Genomic DNA, 17,570 nt, shown 5'->3' with positions numbered 1-17,570 from the left:
CCAGGCAGGAGGCGAGACGCTCAACAGGGCGGTCGAGAAAGACGCTCCAATCTCCGAGGGCTTATTGGGAATGTTTCTCGATGCGGAGCGGATTCCCCACACAGCAGCGCGAACAATCCTCTGGTCTGACTTAGGAACGAACCGTTTGAGGAAGTATGATGAGGCCACGGGTCTCAAGTGTCGAAGTCGCCTCGACCACAGATTGATTCTGTAGCGACAGTGTCTGATCGGTCCGACATCGTCCGATGTTCAGAGCTTGCTCCTTTCCGATTTTTCAGGGTCCGGATTCATTCGTTTCACGAGTCCACCTCAGAGCTTACGTTCGTAACGGAAAGTATCGTGAATCGCCCGGTCCCAAGACCAGCACTTGCCTGATCACGATGCATCCATCCAAAGAGACGCCGGCTCGGTCCTGCTGCTGCTGCTACCCGTCGCGCCGCTTCGCCAAACCACCGCCGAAGTTCCACAGAATCTCTGAGTGCTTGCGAATCTTGGATCGATCTGTTCTCCACCGGAATCCTACTGAGGTTAGCGATACTTCTCGTTATTCTTTGTCTCAGTGCATGTTACTCAAGTTTAGGAGGCGGGGAAAGCACATGAATTTCTGAAATTCAATCTAGCCAATCTTCCGTGTGGAGCTGACGAGATGCTGCGAGAGCCTTCGTCTATCGCTGCATCGTATCGAACTGACTTTCCCGCGCGTTCCTCGAGCTAATTGATCAGCGGCCCTAGAGCGTCCCCTGAACTGAGAGTAACTGCAGCACAAATATGTATTCCCGCATGGCGGCCGATGAGCGTGTTTTACGGGGAGAAGATTCTAAACCTACGATGACCTGAGGGATGCCCAATCGTCGACACATCGATATCGAATGAGACGCTCATACTATTATTTTGAACAGAAGCCGCCGACAAGCTCAAGCTCAACGCGAACATGAGTGCCGCCAAGAAACAAAAGACAAAAAATGGAAGTCGAGCAACGAAGAAGAAGAGGGACGAAGAGAGTGATGACGACTTCGATGATTTCGAGGACCAACAGACAGCGGTGAGTTGGCCCTGACATTCCCAACAGATCATTCTCTCCTCGGGCCGAATCGTTTCCGTACAGATTACACGTACGGGCCGCAACTCATTTTGACATTTTTCCTAACCCATGTGCGAATCTAGCCGAGCCCAGCGTCTTCGGGTGGAGGCGACCAGCCGGATCTCGAAGAAGGAGCAGCTGCACCGACCGAGGATGAGCTCCAAAAACATCTGGTGAGGAACGCCGCTCCTTCAGACGTCATGACCTGGATGAATGAATCGTTGGACGGAGAAAAATGGAAAATCACGCATCTCCAGAAAGTTCTAACGATACCGAATTTATAGGGTGAACCGGGCCGCTTGATCCTCGCTGGCTGCGTTTCTTGGGATAGTACTGGGAAGAGCAGTAAAAACAAAATCTCGATGCGTAAGTCGTCGGCCCTATTTTCACGCAAGGATCAGGAATGCTCGCCGTCGGAGCAAAGAATCCTAATTCGTCTCTCTTCTAATTTGACAGCTTTCAACTGCCTGTGGTCGCCAATGCGCTTCGGGCCTTGCGCCGACAAGAAAGTTTGCAAAGTTATAACTGGACGGCAGTCGTGTCACACCGTCTTGATCACCAATGAAGGCAAGGCCTGGGTTTTCGGGAGGAATACCAATGGTCAGTTGGGAACCTGCGATACCAAAGCTCGGAACATTCCCGTCATCGTCGACACTCTCAAAGAGTCCACAGTGATCAACGCCGCGATGGGGAAGAACCACACTCTCTTCCTCACCATCAATGGCACTGTTTTCGGATGCGGCGAGAACAAATGCGGACAGGTGAGATATTCTTCTGTCGTTCGAGCGACGGCCAGTCGGCGTCTTCGATCTGATGCCGACCGCTAGGCTGTCGTCGATTCGGGAACGGGTGCCGCGTTGTGGTAGACACCGGCGCCGATATATGTAACTCTCAGCTGGGCTTCGAGAAGACGCTCCCCAACGAAATGATCACGTCCCACGTTTCCAGGTAGGAGTCGGCCACACCCAGCCGAACATCCTCGTTCCCACCAGGATAAACATGAAAGGACGTAAGGTCGTAAAACTCGACTGTGGAAACGAGTTTTCGATGATGGTCGACAGCAACGGCCAACTATTCGGATGTGGTTCTCCAGAATACGGTCAGCTTGGTAATAATACCGACGGTCAATACTTCATCACCAGTAGCAAACTTGCGTTCAACTACGTCACGAGCCCAAAACGAGTTCCGTTGTTCGTTGAGAAGGACAAAGATAATCGCGCAACTCCCATTCACGACGTATCGGTAGTCGATCTTTCCTGTGGTATCAACCATACTGCCGTCATCGATTCGAACCGACGCGTGTTCACCTGGGGATTCGGAGGCTACGGTCGTCTTGGGCACGCGTCGCAAGCTGACGAGAAAGTCCCTCGTCTTCTGCGCGGTTTCGAAGGACCACAGAAAGGCGCTGCGAGAATTTGGTGTGGGGGCTCATGCACCTTTGTCTTGAACCATCTCAATATCCTATACATGGCTGGGAAAATCCACACTGGAGCCAGCCGGGAAGCGAACATGTATCCCCAGGTCGTCCAAGATCTCTCCGGCTGGACGGTCACCGATATGAGCGTATCATGCCATGCGGTCGCCATCGCTGCGGATAACAATCTTGTGGTACAAGGTGGTGGTAAAACGTACGGTGAATTGGCTCTCGGCGAAGGACGAAAATCTTCGGCCAATTACGATACGGTCAAAACTCTTGAGGGCATCAAGGTGAAACAAGTTGCCACTGGACTGGGCCACCTGGCTCTTCTAGCCATCGATGAAAACGAGGAAATGACAGCTAAAATCAACAAACTTGGCCAGTGGACACCGAAATGCGCCTAACAACTTCCTCTTGGCACTGTCGCGTGATTTGAGAAAAACACGCTCGACCGATGACGATGTGTCTACCTGAAGCTATCAATTGTGCGAGGCGGTCGACCGGAACGTTGATTCGTCGCAGGACATACAGCTTTTTTTATATACAGAAGTGGAACGATTTCCTATAGGCATCAAACAGCCACCTCTCTCTGAATCGTCTAAATGTTACGCTTTCACATCGGCCGACCGAGGAGAAATTCAGTGGGCAACAGAAAAACTCCCCCGGAAATTTGGGAGCTGCTGGGCCAATCAGCTTTCTTTCAGCCTAGAGAGAACCATTCGGCACATTCCAACTGCCGCGACACTCTGTGATTCTCGCCTGCAGCGGCTGGTTCATCGGGGTGGTGTGTCAAGGATAATTTTACCAAAAACAACGTTTTTCGCGAGCTCAGAGTGTCTGTACACTATATATTTTACTCATAACGTAAGCATACTTACTCTCCGTGTTCATTCTCACCGATCGAGTATCCGATTGTACTTCCAAGATCCGATAGAGCTTGGTCGAACCAATGAAACCTCCCTACAATCGGTATATCACTTATATACATATTGTAGAAGCGATGCTTGTCGTCGGAACATCGACAGAGATCTCCGGTCGGATTGATTCCACGAACTGCGGATGAGGATAGGTAGTCTTTTGAAGACCAGAATAAACTCTTTAACTTTGCTTCGTGTCTCTTTCGTTCCGTCCCTGGATCAGCTCGCTCGGTGAAAATTTCCCGGCCCTGAATTGCTTCGACGATTTGAGACTTCAGATAGCTCCAGCGCGTCAATCCGGAAACATCTCCCGATGAGTGCTCCAAGATCTCTGGAGGAACAAGCACCGGAGCATCCATTCCTGTATTTTACATAGCCGATAGACTAGGATCCGACGAGATTTCTCGCGGAAGCCATCGATCATCACGATTCTCAGTGCTCGCGGCAACTCGCAACCCATAAAGATTTCTCGTACTCTTGTTCTGAAAAAGAAGCCGGGCTCTGTGTGAAATTACGTGACTTGAAGGTTCTGTTTCTAAATGGTCGGAAACCAATTCTCAGAATGGCGCACTCACACCTCTCAAAGAAAGCTACCGGGTTCCCGAGGGTTCTTTAACTCACAGAGGACGTAGATCACGAAGGAAGATTCTGTCGTTCGCAGCCATCAATGGCACTTCGCTTCGTCGAAGCAGTACTGTCGAATCGATGTGGAGCGGCACGATCGCATCGAGACCTTGCAAAACTTAGGAGCGTCCCGATTTTTTCCGTGTCGGAGCTCTCGCCGTCATCGTTCACGTTTTCGTTCCTCACTCAGACTCCGACAATATTCATTCTACGCAGCGACACCATTCATTCCAACGGGGGTACCTCCTTTAAGAACCAGGTGTCTCGTAGCGGGGTTCGAATCTTTTCACTGGCGCCAGCCAGACTGGACAAGGGCTCAACCCATGAAGGTCTAAGAGAGCCCGACAGTCGAAAAAAGAGAAGCTAAGAAACAGATGCTCGTGCTCCACAACCAGCTTTAAGGTATTCCTCTATTGAAGGACAGTTCGACCGAAGCTCCGTATAACATTCCTCCCGAAACTATTCTTTCCTCTGATGTCGATGGCCGTGATCGGAGACTTCAGGGCGTTCGCAGTGAAACTCATTCTTCGCGACGGTCGTCGGAACTCTCGAGCCCGGAACATGGCTCGCAATGGCAGCATACTCGAGCGAGAGGAAGCACTTCTCACTCAGTCAGTGGACTGATTTCGAACTCGGACCACATTGGAATGTCTTGTAGGCCTCTCGGAATGTACTGGTCCTCAACAGTGCTCTCGCAGAGGGACCTAGCATTGCCACAACCACCACCACCACCTGTTACGACAGGTGGGAAATTTGCTTTTTTTTTCGACGGCGGCGACCTGGAGCTTGACCCAAGGGCTCCCCCCGAATCGCTTCGCACTCAAATCCGAAGACGGCTCGAGATAGTTTTCTTGACAACTGCAGCAAGTCCGAACTGTTCCAGATGGACTGCTCGGTCTAAACAGCCACACCGTGTTCGTAACTCCTAGGAAATAGGACGGGGGGTTCCGTGCCGGCCACGCGTCCCGGCCATCTGGTGTCGTCTCAAACAGGTGTTCCGTAGACGTCTGGCTGAAAGATTTCGGCTAGGTTCTGCGCACGCTTTCAATTTTTCATTGGCCTGGGGAGCCAACTCCGAAGCTCTTCGGCGATTGTCAGAATCGGAGGACGAACTCTTGAACGGGATCTTCTCTCGCTCTCGATGAGTCTTTATTCATTAGGGGATAGTGAAATTATCATTCCATTGATTCTGAGTCTGTAACAATCGAAACATCGATTCCCTCAATAAATTATCACATATGCCACGAGATTTGGCAGGTTTCGCGAACGTTTGGGAAAGGGCTAAGACACAGATTTCGGATACTTGCTCCGAATGCCGTCCAGCAAGAGTGCCTGTGTACATTGCTCGACCCCGAGAGCGAAATCCATGGGTTTTTCCTCTAGCAGGGACGACAGAGCCCTAGAAAGACGGGAACACGATTGAGCGGGATCCTCGCTTGTTTCCCGTTCAAAATCTCCGCGAGTTCACCAGTGGATGCTCAGCGCAGTCCAGGCTAACGTAAGGGTCGTAAGGGAAGCTCACCTGATATAAGCTGCCGCTATTCGCAGAATGGCAAGCTTCGATAATTTTTGTTGATCACAGTTAGATGGAACGCATTGCCTCAGAGCTTCGAAGGCTGCTCCGATTGTGTGGACTCGTGAACGTTCCCTGGCGTTCGCTTCGATGCGTCTCGATCGCAGGGAGTCCGAGCCATTCGTCGAGCTCGTCAAAAAGTCAATCTCCGAAGTCGACTCTTCTGGAAGACAAAATTTCACCAATAGGTCTCGGTCTCGGGCAGAATCGACCGATGCGCTTCGGTGTCAGAACTCCCCAAGCACTCACGTTTCACAGATCTCTTTTGGGTGTCCAGGATTCGCATGGAGTCCTTAATTGTACTTTTTCTCGCGTCGGCTCTCTTCTGCACGTTATTCCGCTTCGGTCGAGGTCTCGCATTCTCCTTGTCTTGACCGAGGAAACTCAGGAGTTCGGATGTGATATTCCCGGACACACTGTTCTCACTCGTCGAATTCACGGCTTCGTCTTCGTCCATTTTGGAGTCTCTCGTTCGCGAATCGTCTTCCGATCGAACTTGAGCCGATGATGAACACTTCCGAACGACGAGGAACTCTGATATACCGGAGTCACCGGACGACGGCCGCTCGTCGACATCCTGGATGAGCTTCTTGTTCGACAACTTGAAACTGTCTCTCGACTCCTCAAAGAAGTCCGTCGAGAGTGCTCGCTGCTTCCAGACACCGAGTGCCATTTATCTGACTCGCCGTTCGCAAGGTAGTGTCGAAGTATTCCAGCGGTACGCGTTTGAGTACATGTCAGGATCTATTGAACGAGACTGACTATACTCGCCAAGTCGTGGAAACCTTCTCGAGGGAGAGGATCATAGGAGAGAGTCTGAGCCGTGGGTCCGGCCCGCGAGAGGGTGCACTGTGACACCACCAATTGGAACCTATCTATGTGTATGCTAGCGTCGAGCGGATCCGTATGCCGGACCATCGACCCACAGACGCCGATGTGTCATGACGGGAACCCAGGTATGTGTCAGACATGGGAAATGGGCCTATGCACTGATGACTCCGCGAGGGAGCAAAGACGCGTGCTTAGAATAGACGGAACCGCGAACCCGCTTGATCCTAACAGGTCTCCACGGCTTTCAGGGAAACGGAGAGGATTCAGGGGTAATGATACCGCCGGGAGCAAATTCCGCTCATTACGTGACTTCACGAGACATCCCGGCTTCCGTCGTAAATTGTCTACGCTCAGGCTCACACCTGCGGGAGTTGACTTGTCACGGAAAGAGTACGGGAAAATTGAGCGCGGAGCCCACCTGTGGTATCGAAAACCGGGAAACCATTCTTGACGCTTGCGAACGGTGAAGTCGGACAGTCGTTACTTCGAGGTAGGACCCAATGCACGTAAGGCATGCACGTCGGGCTTATCAGCCGGGAGCAGACTACGTCATGCAGCATCGGCTTGTGACGGAGGACACCGATCGAATCGGGAGCCAACATCTTGTGTTCGGATCCCCCTCGGCGCTTCTTCGAAGCTGTGGGCACTTGTCACCAGAACTCCGAGGTTAGTACTGCTGGAATCTCTGAGAAGCAGCAGAAAATAGATTTCCGCCTCTGGACAGAATGTTGAGTGATCTCTCCCCAAGCTCATGAGAACGGGGGGGGACTCGATCTCGAACGGGGGGCTCCCGGGTCGTCGATGGTGATATTCAGAGAATTTCCAGCCGAAGCTGACTCTCGAAGGAATTTACAGATGCGTCGGATCATCGCGCTCGCAATGCTCATCGCAATTGTGTTGCCACCGGCTTGCGAGTCGACCGTCGGAATCCTCCCGTTAGCGGCCATGGGAGTTGTGGGCTTCAAAGTGTATCTCGGTATGAGACTCCTCGGATCGAGTGCAATAAGCCTGCAGAGCTATCTTCCGACGCTTTCTTCGCTCCATGGTTATGATATATTCGACGGTGAGGACGTCGACGACAGTGATGATGAGGACGACGATCAGGAAAAGTCATCCAAGAAAGCCAGACGGATTCAGAAGAGAGCTGTAGATTCCATCTACAATCGAGCGTTCCCCAGGCTCAATCCTGAGATATTGAAGTTCATACACCAAATCGACGATGACCAATGCTTTGAAAAATTCGTTTGCCAATTGGGAGCCGACCGAAAGGCCTTCGGGAAACTGGGGATGAATGTTGCCCTCATGCTGGAGTTCTACAGCTCCGACCCGAACTCGTGGTACAATACAGCGATGCATAAGGGCCGAAAACTTGGTAAGAAAGACCTCTGCCCGGGTCGATGTGAGAGCGAAGACATCAAAAAAGTTGTGAATTATGTCTCGAAGGAATTATTTTCCGGCTACACGGAATGAGTATGACGTAGATTTCAAGACTTGTGAAGATTTGATTGCCTCATCGAAGAAAGAACCACATGACTGAAATATATTCCATTCTCTCAGAACTTCCGGCTATTTCTTCGTCTGTTTAGAAGGAACTCGACATGGATCCCGATGATATATCATATGAAGAACGATCAAGTCTGCCGAGGTCGCTTGTATGACAGTCCGCGGTTGACGTAGATCTAGCGATTTCTCTAATCTCAACGATCGTGCCATGCTCCAGGAAGGCAGGATATCGATGCTCAGCTGATGCTGGTCGTCTCTATAGTCATATTCAGTCACATCTCCACGAGAAAAAGAGCATTCTTCCGCTCTGTCGGGGCTGAAGCCCGCAAAGACCAGAATCGCTGAATGATCTACGTTTATTATTATAATCATCATGCGACGTCAGGGCCTTGCGTGTACTTTACCTGTGGCTATCGGTGAGACTCCTTTAGGAGAGAAAAACGCCGTCTATATACTCGACGCATCTCGCTCTGCCGATGACTCAATCAGCGCGACTGCGGTACCACGGGTTTCGGTTCGATAACACTACAATTTATTGATGAGATCAGTTATCGCTTCCTCAGCTGAGCGAGAGACGCGCATCAAAAGAAAACGCAGATCGTGCATTGTGGAATCCACTATTTGAGATCATTCGAGAAACGACTCCGATGTCCCCATCTTTCTGACGTCGTCCCCCTGCATCGAACGCTCCTTGAGACCTTTGCATGAAACACTCCGAGTGAGCGATCCGTGAGGTCCGAGTTGCTTTCCATTTCCAAACCGAATGACGATTATCCCAACGACAGTGGGGAAGACCAGTCAACTAGAGTGAGGTGGGGAGGATTTTCTCTTCCGGATTGTGGGAGTCTTCTGCCTTCAGAGATGATCTTCATGACTTGTTGCTGTTAGCTGTCCATGTTTTCGCTCATCCATCCATCCCTCTATTTGTTCGGGTCAGTTTTTCGCTTTTACTTTCTTCGGGTATGTCTACAGCCGAGATCTTCAATCATAAACAAATCGACGAGAGTGGCATTCGGCTCCCCAGGAGTCTTCTCTCAGCGTTTCCAGCCCTGAGTATTGAATTGGCGTCGGGGAGCATTTGTTGGGGATCCGGACGGTTCTTTCCTCTTCAGGGATCTGTACCAACAGACAGGGAGAGATAAAACTCAGTCATTGTAACCTTCTAGCGCTGACGAAAATAGTTCTCCTCGTGAGATCGCTTTACTTTCCGTGAACGAGAGACGACTCAGAGCGGCCAGAGCTCCTCCCCCGTCGAAAAGCATCGGCACTCGAATATCGAAAAAATGCGAAATATAGAAAAATATCCGACGGAAAAGGATTAAGAAACAATAATTATTCAGCCTTTGTGGCGGAGTCTTACTTACACTAGTCATACCTGCTGTAGGGATTGTAGTAGGAAGAGGTGTCGGGAAGGAATGCGAGACGCCTCTCCATTGCACGGTACTCCTCGTCCGAGGCAGGGCCTACGTAGGGGATCACTTCTTCCCCGGTGCGTTTCGCCAGAGCCAGGGCTTGACCCCAACGGCCTAGGGGGGATCGTCGGAGAGTCAGAGATTTGTTCAGAGATGTGCATCCCATCGGCGTCTTAGGCAGATTGACGATTCCCAGATCGCAAAAACTCACCCGGATAAGCTGAAGCGAGCCCGTTCATCACGACGACAACAGCGAAGAATAGAGCGATAGATTTCATCGTCTGCGGAGTGGAAGTGAATGGGCTCGATTCTTGATTCCTTCAGAAAAACTTCCAACTGGATCGAGCTTAGACACCTGAACGAAATCGTGATCCCACCGCAAAGACAGGGATGAGGAGGATCCCATGCCTCGATTGACTTTGGGTAGAAATGTTGCGAATGCGGTCGGATACATATAAGGTTTCCTTATGGAGAAGCCAAGCAAGTGTGTAAATATCTGGGGGAATTCGCGCAAGACTTTGGAGCAATATTAGGATTCGGGATGCGCTGTGTACCCTCAAAGTTGCTCTGGAGGGCTTCCAGCGTTATTGAATACCGCAAGCGACTCCGCGGATCGCGGGTTCGAATAAAAGAGTCGAATCGTCCAGGAGTTTCCGGGGGAGCGAATTTCGATTCATCTGGGGCAGGTGCCCCGACTTGAGAGTAGGCGGAGTTACATCCGATCCCTACAGTTCCGAATTCTCTCAAGCTCGGAGCATCAGCCATCGGGGCTCAGTCCGCAAATGTCTGATGAAGTCCCGCATGCCCGGAAGGGAAACCGATGAACGGAGGGGAACATGGCGCATGAGGCAACTCCGGAATAACCGGAAACTCCCAGAATCTCAAGCAGCGCACGTATCACGCGGGTCAGATCCGACGATTTCTCGTTGAATTATTCAGTCGGGGTCAGGGACTAGTGGGGCTGATCTATGAGCTGCGTCAGAATCGCGGTCGTCTTCTGAATCCGGTAGCCAAGTGTCTCGCATCCTCCAAACTTCGCAATTAGACGCTACGAGGAACGTCCGTCCATAGATATTCAAACATACTACTGACGAATGTACTGCTACCCCGAGGGGAAAAGAGACGGGAGTCGAAAAGGAGCCATAGTCCACGGCATATCCTCACTAGAGAAATGTAGCGTCGCGCGATCCGAAGGAGACAGACGAAATCTTGCGAAGACTCCGCTGATTGGGGGGAGCAAGTCCGCCTCGAGTAAATCGTTCGATGCTCGAGACGATGGAACTCGGAAACACATGTTACCGGATTCCAATATCCTCAACTTGAACAAAGCCTTGGCCGTGCGGGGTGAGCCCGACCGTGCATCCCGCAACTCAAATTTGCATAAGGCAATCGAAGTACAGAAAACTTATGTTGCAAGCGGGTTGAACTCCCAAGTTTCTCGACTCGCAGTCGAGGACGCAAGCCGGAGTTGCGTCGCAGTCCACAGCCGTCAAAGCTCCGGATAGCGACGCCCACGGCCTGGGAAACCGCTCGCGATGTTCGGGCTCTCAGGGCAGCGGCTCCGATCACAAACGTATACCTCCGAAAAAGTCATGCGGGACTGTTCCTCGATTTTCTATCTCTACGCTCCATATGTATATCTGTGTGTATGCATTATGTACGGAAGTCATTGTAAGTTATCATTATCGATCGCTCATCTAGCGAGCTTGCTGCCTCAGTCGGATTGGGACAAGAATTCTCCGGACTTTGAAGAGATTCATAGGCCAAAGGCCCGGACGAACCAGTGCTATATGTAATTCGAGAGAAGGTCATATGAGGCACTCGACTTCAGCAGGCGCACAATATACGCACAGAGCAGAGTCGCAAGTGGACCACTGCGGAAATGGATGGCGCAAGCGGAGCTCCGTCTCTTTGATCCACACTACATTACATCACATTACACATTCGAGCGACGTCGCCCTAGAAGAATGACCACTCGCTGGAGACCTCATATCGCCAGCCCGACAGCCGGCGTCATTAGCCCCATCGTGATGTGGAATTCACTTTTCTCGCTTCGCTGACTGACTGAGTCAAATCAGACTGAAGTTAGAGTCCTCGGGACATGTGAATCTCGCAATTCTCCGAGCACTCTTCGGGGACTTATTTTTGTCGAGGTTCCGTTCGTCGCGTGAAAGCATCGAATAGTCGCCCCGGGTCCTAGGTAAATGAGTTCCGATAGGATATTATGAATACTGACATAAGAGCACCAGGTCTCAACGCCGGAAACAGAGCATGTCCGAGCGGTGTATGTATCGCACTCGGGGCCAGACATTACTTAGGAGAGACCGAATGATTGCGCCGAAAAAAATGAATGAAGGAGACAGAGTACTCACTGAAAACTCTGGCGTACGGGAATTCCTCAGAAATCGCGAAAGGGCTCGTTAAGCTGTCAGGGTTTCTCGTGAACCTCAGATCCGGACTGTGTCAGAGAGTGGGACACGAGGCTTTATGAAGCGGAGCCTCGTACAAGCTCCTCCTTCTCCGCCTTGGCCCTTGCCTCTTACCCTTCCAATCTCGAACCATCCGCGGAGTCACATTACTATGGAGAGGATGCTGGGCAATGTTGAAAGTTTTCTCGAGGCATTTGCGCTGTATTGCGGAGGGTACGAGGTACGACTGAAATGCGCCGGCGTACCAGCCGCTTCTCAACCTGAGAATCGCTATGGAGTCATCGAGGCGAGCTCAGAACATTATTATCCGCCGTGGTGCGCGAGCCGGCGGTTCATCAGCTCACTCAGACACAAGCTTGCTCGATCCACATGCCGAATGGCATTGAGCGAAACTGAAAGAGAACTCGGATTCTATAGCACGCTCTCTGGCCGGAGATATACAGAACTCCAAACAGATAAATCAAAGATCCGGGCTTTCCGATGGCGGTAAGGCTGGAATTAGCCGCTCCCAGATGCCTCCGGCTGATTTCCCTGTCGGGTAGACAGCGTGGCAGAAGGAGGCCAAAATTCAGGATTCATTGGGAAAAATGGGAGAATTCGAACGAGAGGCGACCTGCATCTCTGTCAAAACCTCCCAAGAAACTGACGGCACAGCCTCCTCGGGCTCGCTGCATTGGGGTTGTCGATGAATTCATTCCGTTCGGAATGGAGCCTCCATTCGGATCCGTATAGCATTGGATAATACTATTTCCCCGGAAATTCGTCCTGTGAGATGGATGAGGCCGTCATGAAAAGAAAGGATTGAGGCAGACCATCAAGTTTCCCCTCATCTCATTCACCCGGGGCAGAGTCTGAAGTTGAGGGTACGAGTCCGGTGGTGTCTTCCGACCGACTTCAGAGGAAATAAATATACTCGACGTTTTTTTGACGTCTGATATCTATTGCCATAAGCTACATAGAGCATTGTCCGCCAGCCAAGGCGCATTCCGAGACCGGGAAATGAACTGCATCGATGAATGACTGGGAAATCATGCTCTGAGAAGCTGCTTGAAGAGTCTCGGAAGAATCAATCGAGAATTTTTCACGAAGCTCCCTACGCTTCGGCGGATAGATACCATGGCGGAGTAAGACCTACGAAGTCATTCTGCGCTTAGCTTGCCAGTTCACTCCAAGCTATGACAGAGCTCTCGTTCGTCAGACACCGACTTTATCCATTCGATCTGATAGTTCTCAGCCCGACCAACAAGAGAAATCACAATTTTGTGCCGGTAACTTTGAACCTCCATGGGTCGGGGGGAAACCTCGTTCCGCGGTTCCCTCGGTTCCGACGACCAATAACGACCTTATAGGGCTTGATCGACGCGGAGTGCCATGTCTGTGTCGGTTGGGCCATACTCGATCCTCTCGACTGCCCGATGTCGACTGATTCCTGTCGGAACCCGATTTGAGCCGAGAAAGCGATCCTATGTAGAGTCCCTCAGGCTCAGGAGTTCGAATGCTTGCACAGAACTTTTCGGTGGGAATGTGGATGGATCAGGTGCAGACGGCAAGCATTTCAGGGGATCGGTGAATTTATCATGGAGTACAGTCGATATGTTGCTCCGCTTCAATTCCATTCGATGCAGCCTCGCGAGTGATGCTGATGCTCGAGCCCTCTCCCGATTGGGCATGACGCTCGGCCAGAAAGCTCGCGTGTAGGGAGTTTCCGAGTCTTTCTTCTTCGTGTTTGTCGATTTCCAGCGAACGCCAGGAGATTCAGGGGATCGGGTCGATGGGATGCAGGAGACTCGCCTGTCAATCTGACACCAAGGAAGACTTCGATTCGGCGCTCGAACTCGAGGGGCCACCACCGGAGATCCATATCGTGGCCTTGCGCTGTGCTCGCGAAGAATTCATCAAGTACGGCTTGGTGATAGTGCGAAAATACGGCTTATTCAGCAACCTTTCGCAGTATCTTCATTCATGCTATGCTTGTTATATGCTCGTGAGGCTTGTGAGAACCAGGGTCGTGCAATGTTGATCTTGATGCCTGTTCCGATCGCTCGCCAGACACCGGAGATTCTTCTCCCCGGTCGCCGAACTCGTTTTTTCATTCCGATTCTCGCCGCCCTTCTCATCGAGACCAAGCGTTCGCGCTTCTTCCACAACCTCCATCTCACCCGACAGCAACTGCACAACGAACCGGTTCAATGCTGCTTCTTTATAATTCGGTGATTGATAATCGAGTCCGGATTCCACGATGTACGCACCTGAAGAAACGCCCCGGCCATGATCACGTGTACAAAGGGCTTTTATTCGACCGGAAACCATCATGAATACAATTTTTTCACATATCGATTCATCACGATTCTCGGAGGATCGCCATCCACATGAATTAGCGGCTACCAATAATGTACTCAAACATTCCATAGCAGAGCCTCCTCAGATTCCGTGAGGATCCCGCGTGACCTCGTCATTGAGGGCCTTGTCCTCGCGCCCACCCATATACTATATCATCCTCGATGAGGGAGGTCTCAACAGATCATCGGGGTTTTCTACGGATTACTCGGCTCCAGGTGATGAGAGGGAGTCGAAACTGCCGGGGAGCATTGGACGGGGCGAAGTGATTCCCGTCGATCGACCGCAAACCGACGTCACCACCGCGGGGCAATGTATTATTCCGTCGAGCCCCCCGCAGCCCCAGGAGTACAGCATTGCCGGAAAACCGTGACGAAAGGTCCTAGTTGGACCGAGATTCAACGGATACACCGAAGGAAGTTGCTTCTTGGTTACTGACAAATACATAATAGCTTTACGTGGGTCTTCTTTCCGGGGGTCCGGGTTCCAACGGAGCATTGGCGTAAAGTTACTGAATTTGAAAACACTTCAGATCCTCGGGCCCGAAGCAGGCCGGAGCTCGTCTATCAATCTCGTTCAGAAGATCCGACATCGAGCAGCGGATTTTTTAAGGTCGAGGGATGACGGCGAAGTGAAAATTTGCCCGGAGAAGCACCATCCAACTTCAAGAATATGGCGAAAGCGGAGCCCATCACTCAGGCGTCGAAATTATCCGTCTTGCACCGGACATTCCCCTTCTGTGTCGAAAGCCTAAGAAGCAGCTGCTGCTCGGAACTTTGAATGCCAGACGCCCTCCAAATTGCTCATTCCTCCCCAAGAGATGAGGATAACAAGCGCTGCAACCGAGTAGATCAGTGGACCACGATATACCTCGACTTATCTCCATAAGCTCATTATCGGGCCTTAGCAGGCTCGCGTTAGATAACTAATGCCTCTCCACGTCTCACTCGCGCCCACTCGCCGTCTGCTGCGAGAGATCCTAGGCGGCGTCTGAGCTCCGGTTTACCAGAAATTCCCATGTCTCAGAAAAACAGGGAAGCGAATCAGTATGTGGACGACTACGATTAGCGAAATGGAAGGAGGAATTATCGCTACCTCGATATCAATTATGTAACATGAAGTGGTATTCGCTGTCTGCCCAAACTCCAGACCTGACGGACACAGCCCGCAAACATCGCATAACCTCGAAGGGGAAGAATCTGCTTCGGATGATACCCAAGCTGCGGCCGTTCTCTCCGAGGATAGCCGAGTACAATACCACGAATTTCCGATCGCTAGAAGTGATTTTGATCGATGAGGTGCCTGTCTAGTAATTTTGGCTGGAACAGCAATATACAACGATTGCGATCATAAGATGGGAGGAGTCACGCTCTTCCAGATAATCCATCGAAGAATTCCTGGGCCTTGGGCCCATGTGTCTTCAAGATCAATTATATTGGTCTCTGTACCGGCGGCATTTTGGGGGATTCGGAGTTCGCTGAGTTCATAATCATGTGTCCCAGAGTCACGATCGATGTCGGCATGAGAATTGATAATGCAATCGAAATGAAGGCGGATTCTCACCAGATGCCTCTCGGCAGCTTGAAGCTCCGGCGAGAAAATCCACTTAGATCATCGAAAACCTTCCAACATTGAGGGAGTCAGCATCTGATCCCAGAATTTGATTACATCGGAGCAAATTCGACAGCCGAGGGCAGCGGGTGTGACCCGGCTCTACCGGCGCGGTCGAGAGCAATCTTCCCCGCTTAGGATTAAGAGGAGTTTCCCGGGAGAACACCTACGAGTGGCATTTCGTAGGATTAATGAATTTGTGCTGAACGCCCTCGACGGCCGACCTGAGGTATCGGTCGAGCCCTTTCCGGGCTCGTTCCCCCACAGCAGACGCAGAACCATGCTGCCTTGATGCGGTTTTCGTTTCCCCGGAGGAATGAAGTGCTAGAACGCGGGACGAATAGAGGATCATACTCCGGACCTTGATCGAAAGTAAGCTGACGTCAAGTTCCCCTGCTGCAGGAAATAGAGAATCAAAGCTTGAAATGCTCCGAGAGAGGAGACACGTGACAGCCGAGGATACCTGGGGGGAAAATTAGATAATGCATCGGGGGAACGGAGCTAGAGAGCTGCTGTTTTCGATATTTTCCCGTTCGCGGTTCCACGGTAGGATGGCAGTTCATCTTCTTTGGCTCTGGGCCTTCTGGAAGAAATCCAGCTCTACAACGCTTCTTGGGCTACGCCGGTCTACTGTGGGGTACAAATTCGGTCAAATTCCTCCCTTCCGAAGAAATCGCTAGGTGGAACTGAACGCATCGAAGTATTTCTTATCGGAATACGTGGGTAGGTCACGCCGATCCACGAGCGCCTTTGGCGGAGAAATCGCAACGAGTCAAGACTACCAAGACTATCAAGCAGTGCATGGCGAAAAAATAAAACAAAATTCCGTAGTGTAAATATGCGCAATTTACTCGACTCATTGAAAATACACAATCTATCAAGCTGAAGTTGCGAAACCCCTAAATTTCAAGCCCGAGATTCGAGAGTCGAGACCGCAAACGCAGCGTTTCAGCGTGATTCCCTATCCTTCGAGATGCAAAGCGAGAGAGCCTGCAGACATCAAGTTCAAAACATCGATATGAGTTCCATGACAGGACCCTGCGCGATCACCGGCACCACAAGATATATAGCGTGTGAAGTTCTCGACACTCATTGAAGCCGCAAGTCGTAGCAGGATTTGATGCATGTACTTGTGAGAGAATAAATAAATTGTGAGTAAGGTGAATTATCTTCGCCATCTTGAAGATACACTCTGAGGAACAACCAAGCGTACACTCGATGGCAAGTCGCATGAGACATAGTATGGAAGAAAATGTCCTAACTATGGTTGAAATGCCGCCAGGGTTTGGAACAAACTTCGACGGGTCCTTCGTCATAACTATGCCTCTCGTGTTATTGCGTTTGTGAAATCGTCAAGAGCTTTCGAGAGATGTCCTTGTAGTCTTGATTTATGTATGTGAGATTCGAGCATTAGGATATTCTTAGGTGATACTACACATTGAGAGGTGAGGCAGGTTCCTCACCTCGACATGATGTTCACCTTCGAACTCCGAATTCTTCACAACATTCCCGCGCCATGTTTCCCTAATATTCAGACGCATTCAACATGCGTGTTTCATCCTGGAGGGTGTCGAGTGAGTTTCTAGCAGACAATGCTTTGCAAACTCACTCGGATTGTCCACCAGGTTTCTCGAATCGGCGAACCATCAATCATTGAAGGTTCGAAAGTCCACATAAGAACTTCAGCAATGACGGGATAACCCTCCAAAGCACCAATGTGTCTCCCGAGCCAGGATGTGCTATCGTAACGATGTTTGTGTCATTTTATGATAATATGCGAGACCAAGTCGAAGGCACTTTTCATGAGCCGGCAAGGGAAATGTCCGGCACGAGCA

At 50.9% G+C, this 17,570-nt stretch overlaps 4 protein-coding genes across 5 annotated transcripts; 2 read left to right on the top strand and 2 right to left on the bottom strand.

Annotated features, from left to right (window-relative positions):
- The first annotated feature begins 395 nt into the window (after positions 1 to 395).
- Positions 396 to 3,605, top strand: LOC100898749 (protein RCC2 homolog). Its single transcript, XM_003742941.1, has 6 exons — positions 396 to 527; positions 900 to 1,042; positions 1,165 to 1,254; positions 1,366 to 1,447; positions 1,538 to 1,842; positions 2,030 to 3,605. The coding sequence occupies exons 2-6, from the start codon at positions 932 to 934 to the stop codon at positions 2,900 to 2,902; spliced, it is 1,461 nt and encodes a 486-aa protein (XP_003742989.1). The 5' UTR covers positions 396 to 527; positions 900 to 931; the 3' UTR covers positions 2,903 to 3,605.
- A 1,669-nt stretch (positions 3,606 to 5,274) lies between these two features.
- LOC100903124 (neurogenin-1) lies at positions 5,275 to 6,069 on the bottom strand. The gene is made up of 3 exons (XM_003742970.2): positions 5,862 to 6,069; positions 5,562 to 5,775; positions 5,275 to 5,438 (listed from the first exon to the last, which is right to left on the bottom strand). The coding sequence occupies exons 1-3, from the start codon at positions 6,067 to 6,069 to the stop codon at positions 5,321 to 5,323; spliced, it is 540 nt and encodes a 179-aa protein (XP_003743018.1). The 3' UTR covers positions 5,275 to 5,320.
- Positions 6,070 to 6,953: 884 nt separating this feature from the next.
- On the top strand, positions 6,954 to 7,989 carry LOC100898605 (uncharacterized). Its single transcript, XM_003742940.2, has 2 exons — positions 6,954 to 7,109; positions 7,299 to 7,989. Exon 2 carries the CDS (start codon positions 7,299 to 7,301, stop codon positions 7,911 to 7,913), a length of 615 nt encoding a protein of 204 aa, XP_003742988.1. The 5' UTR covers positions 6,954 to 7,109; the 3' UTR covers positions 7,914 to 7,989.
- Positions 7,990 to 8,397: 408 nt separating this feature from the next.
- On the bottom strand, positions 8,398 to 11,823 carry LOC100898410 (uncharacterized). Of its 2 annotated transcripts, none has more exons than XR_001951177.1 (4): positions 11,731 to 11,823; positions 9,570 to 9,639; positions 9,311 to 9,472; positions 8,398 to 9,062 (listed from the first exon to the last, which is right to left on the bottom strand). XR_001951177.1 is itself a non-coding variant. In XM_003742939.2 (4 exons), exons 2-4 carry the CDS (start codon positions 9,634 to 9,636, stop codon positions 8,981 to 8,983), a joined length of 300 nt encoding a protein of 99 aa, XP_003742987.1. In that variant the 5' UTR covers positions 9,637 to 9,639; positions 11,731 to 11,823; the 3' UTR covers positions 8,398 to 8,980. The 2 variants fall into 2 exon arrangements, 1 of the variants encoding a protein (XP_003742987.1); XM_003742939.2 differs by having other exon boundaries at positions 9,322 to 9,472.
- Positions 11,824 to 17,570: the final 5,747 nt, after the last annotated feature.

Source organism: Galendromus occidentalis, unplaced genomic scaffold (genome assembly GCF_000255335.2).
Source record: "Galendromus occidentalis unplaced genomic scaffold, Mocc_1.1 scf7180000077436, whole genome shotgun sequence".
NCBI lineage: Eukaryota > Metazoa > Arthropoda > Arachnida > Mesostigmata > Phytoseiidae > Galendromus > Galendromus occidentalis.
This window is presented reverse-complemented; position numbering and strand designations above follow the sequence as displayed.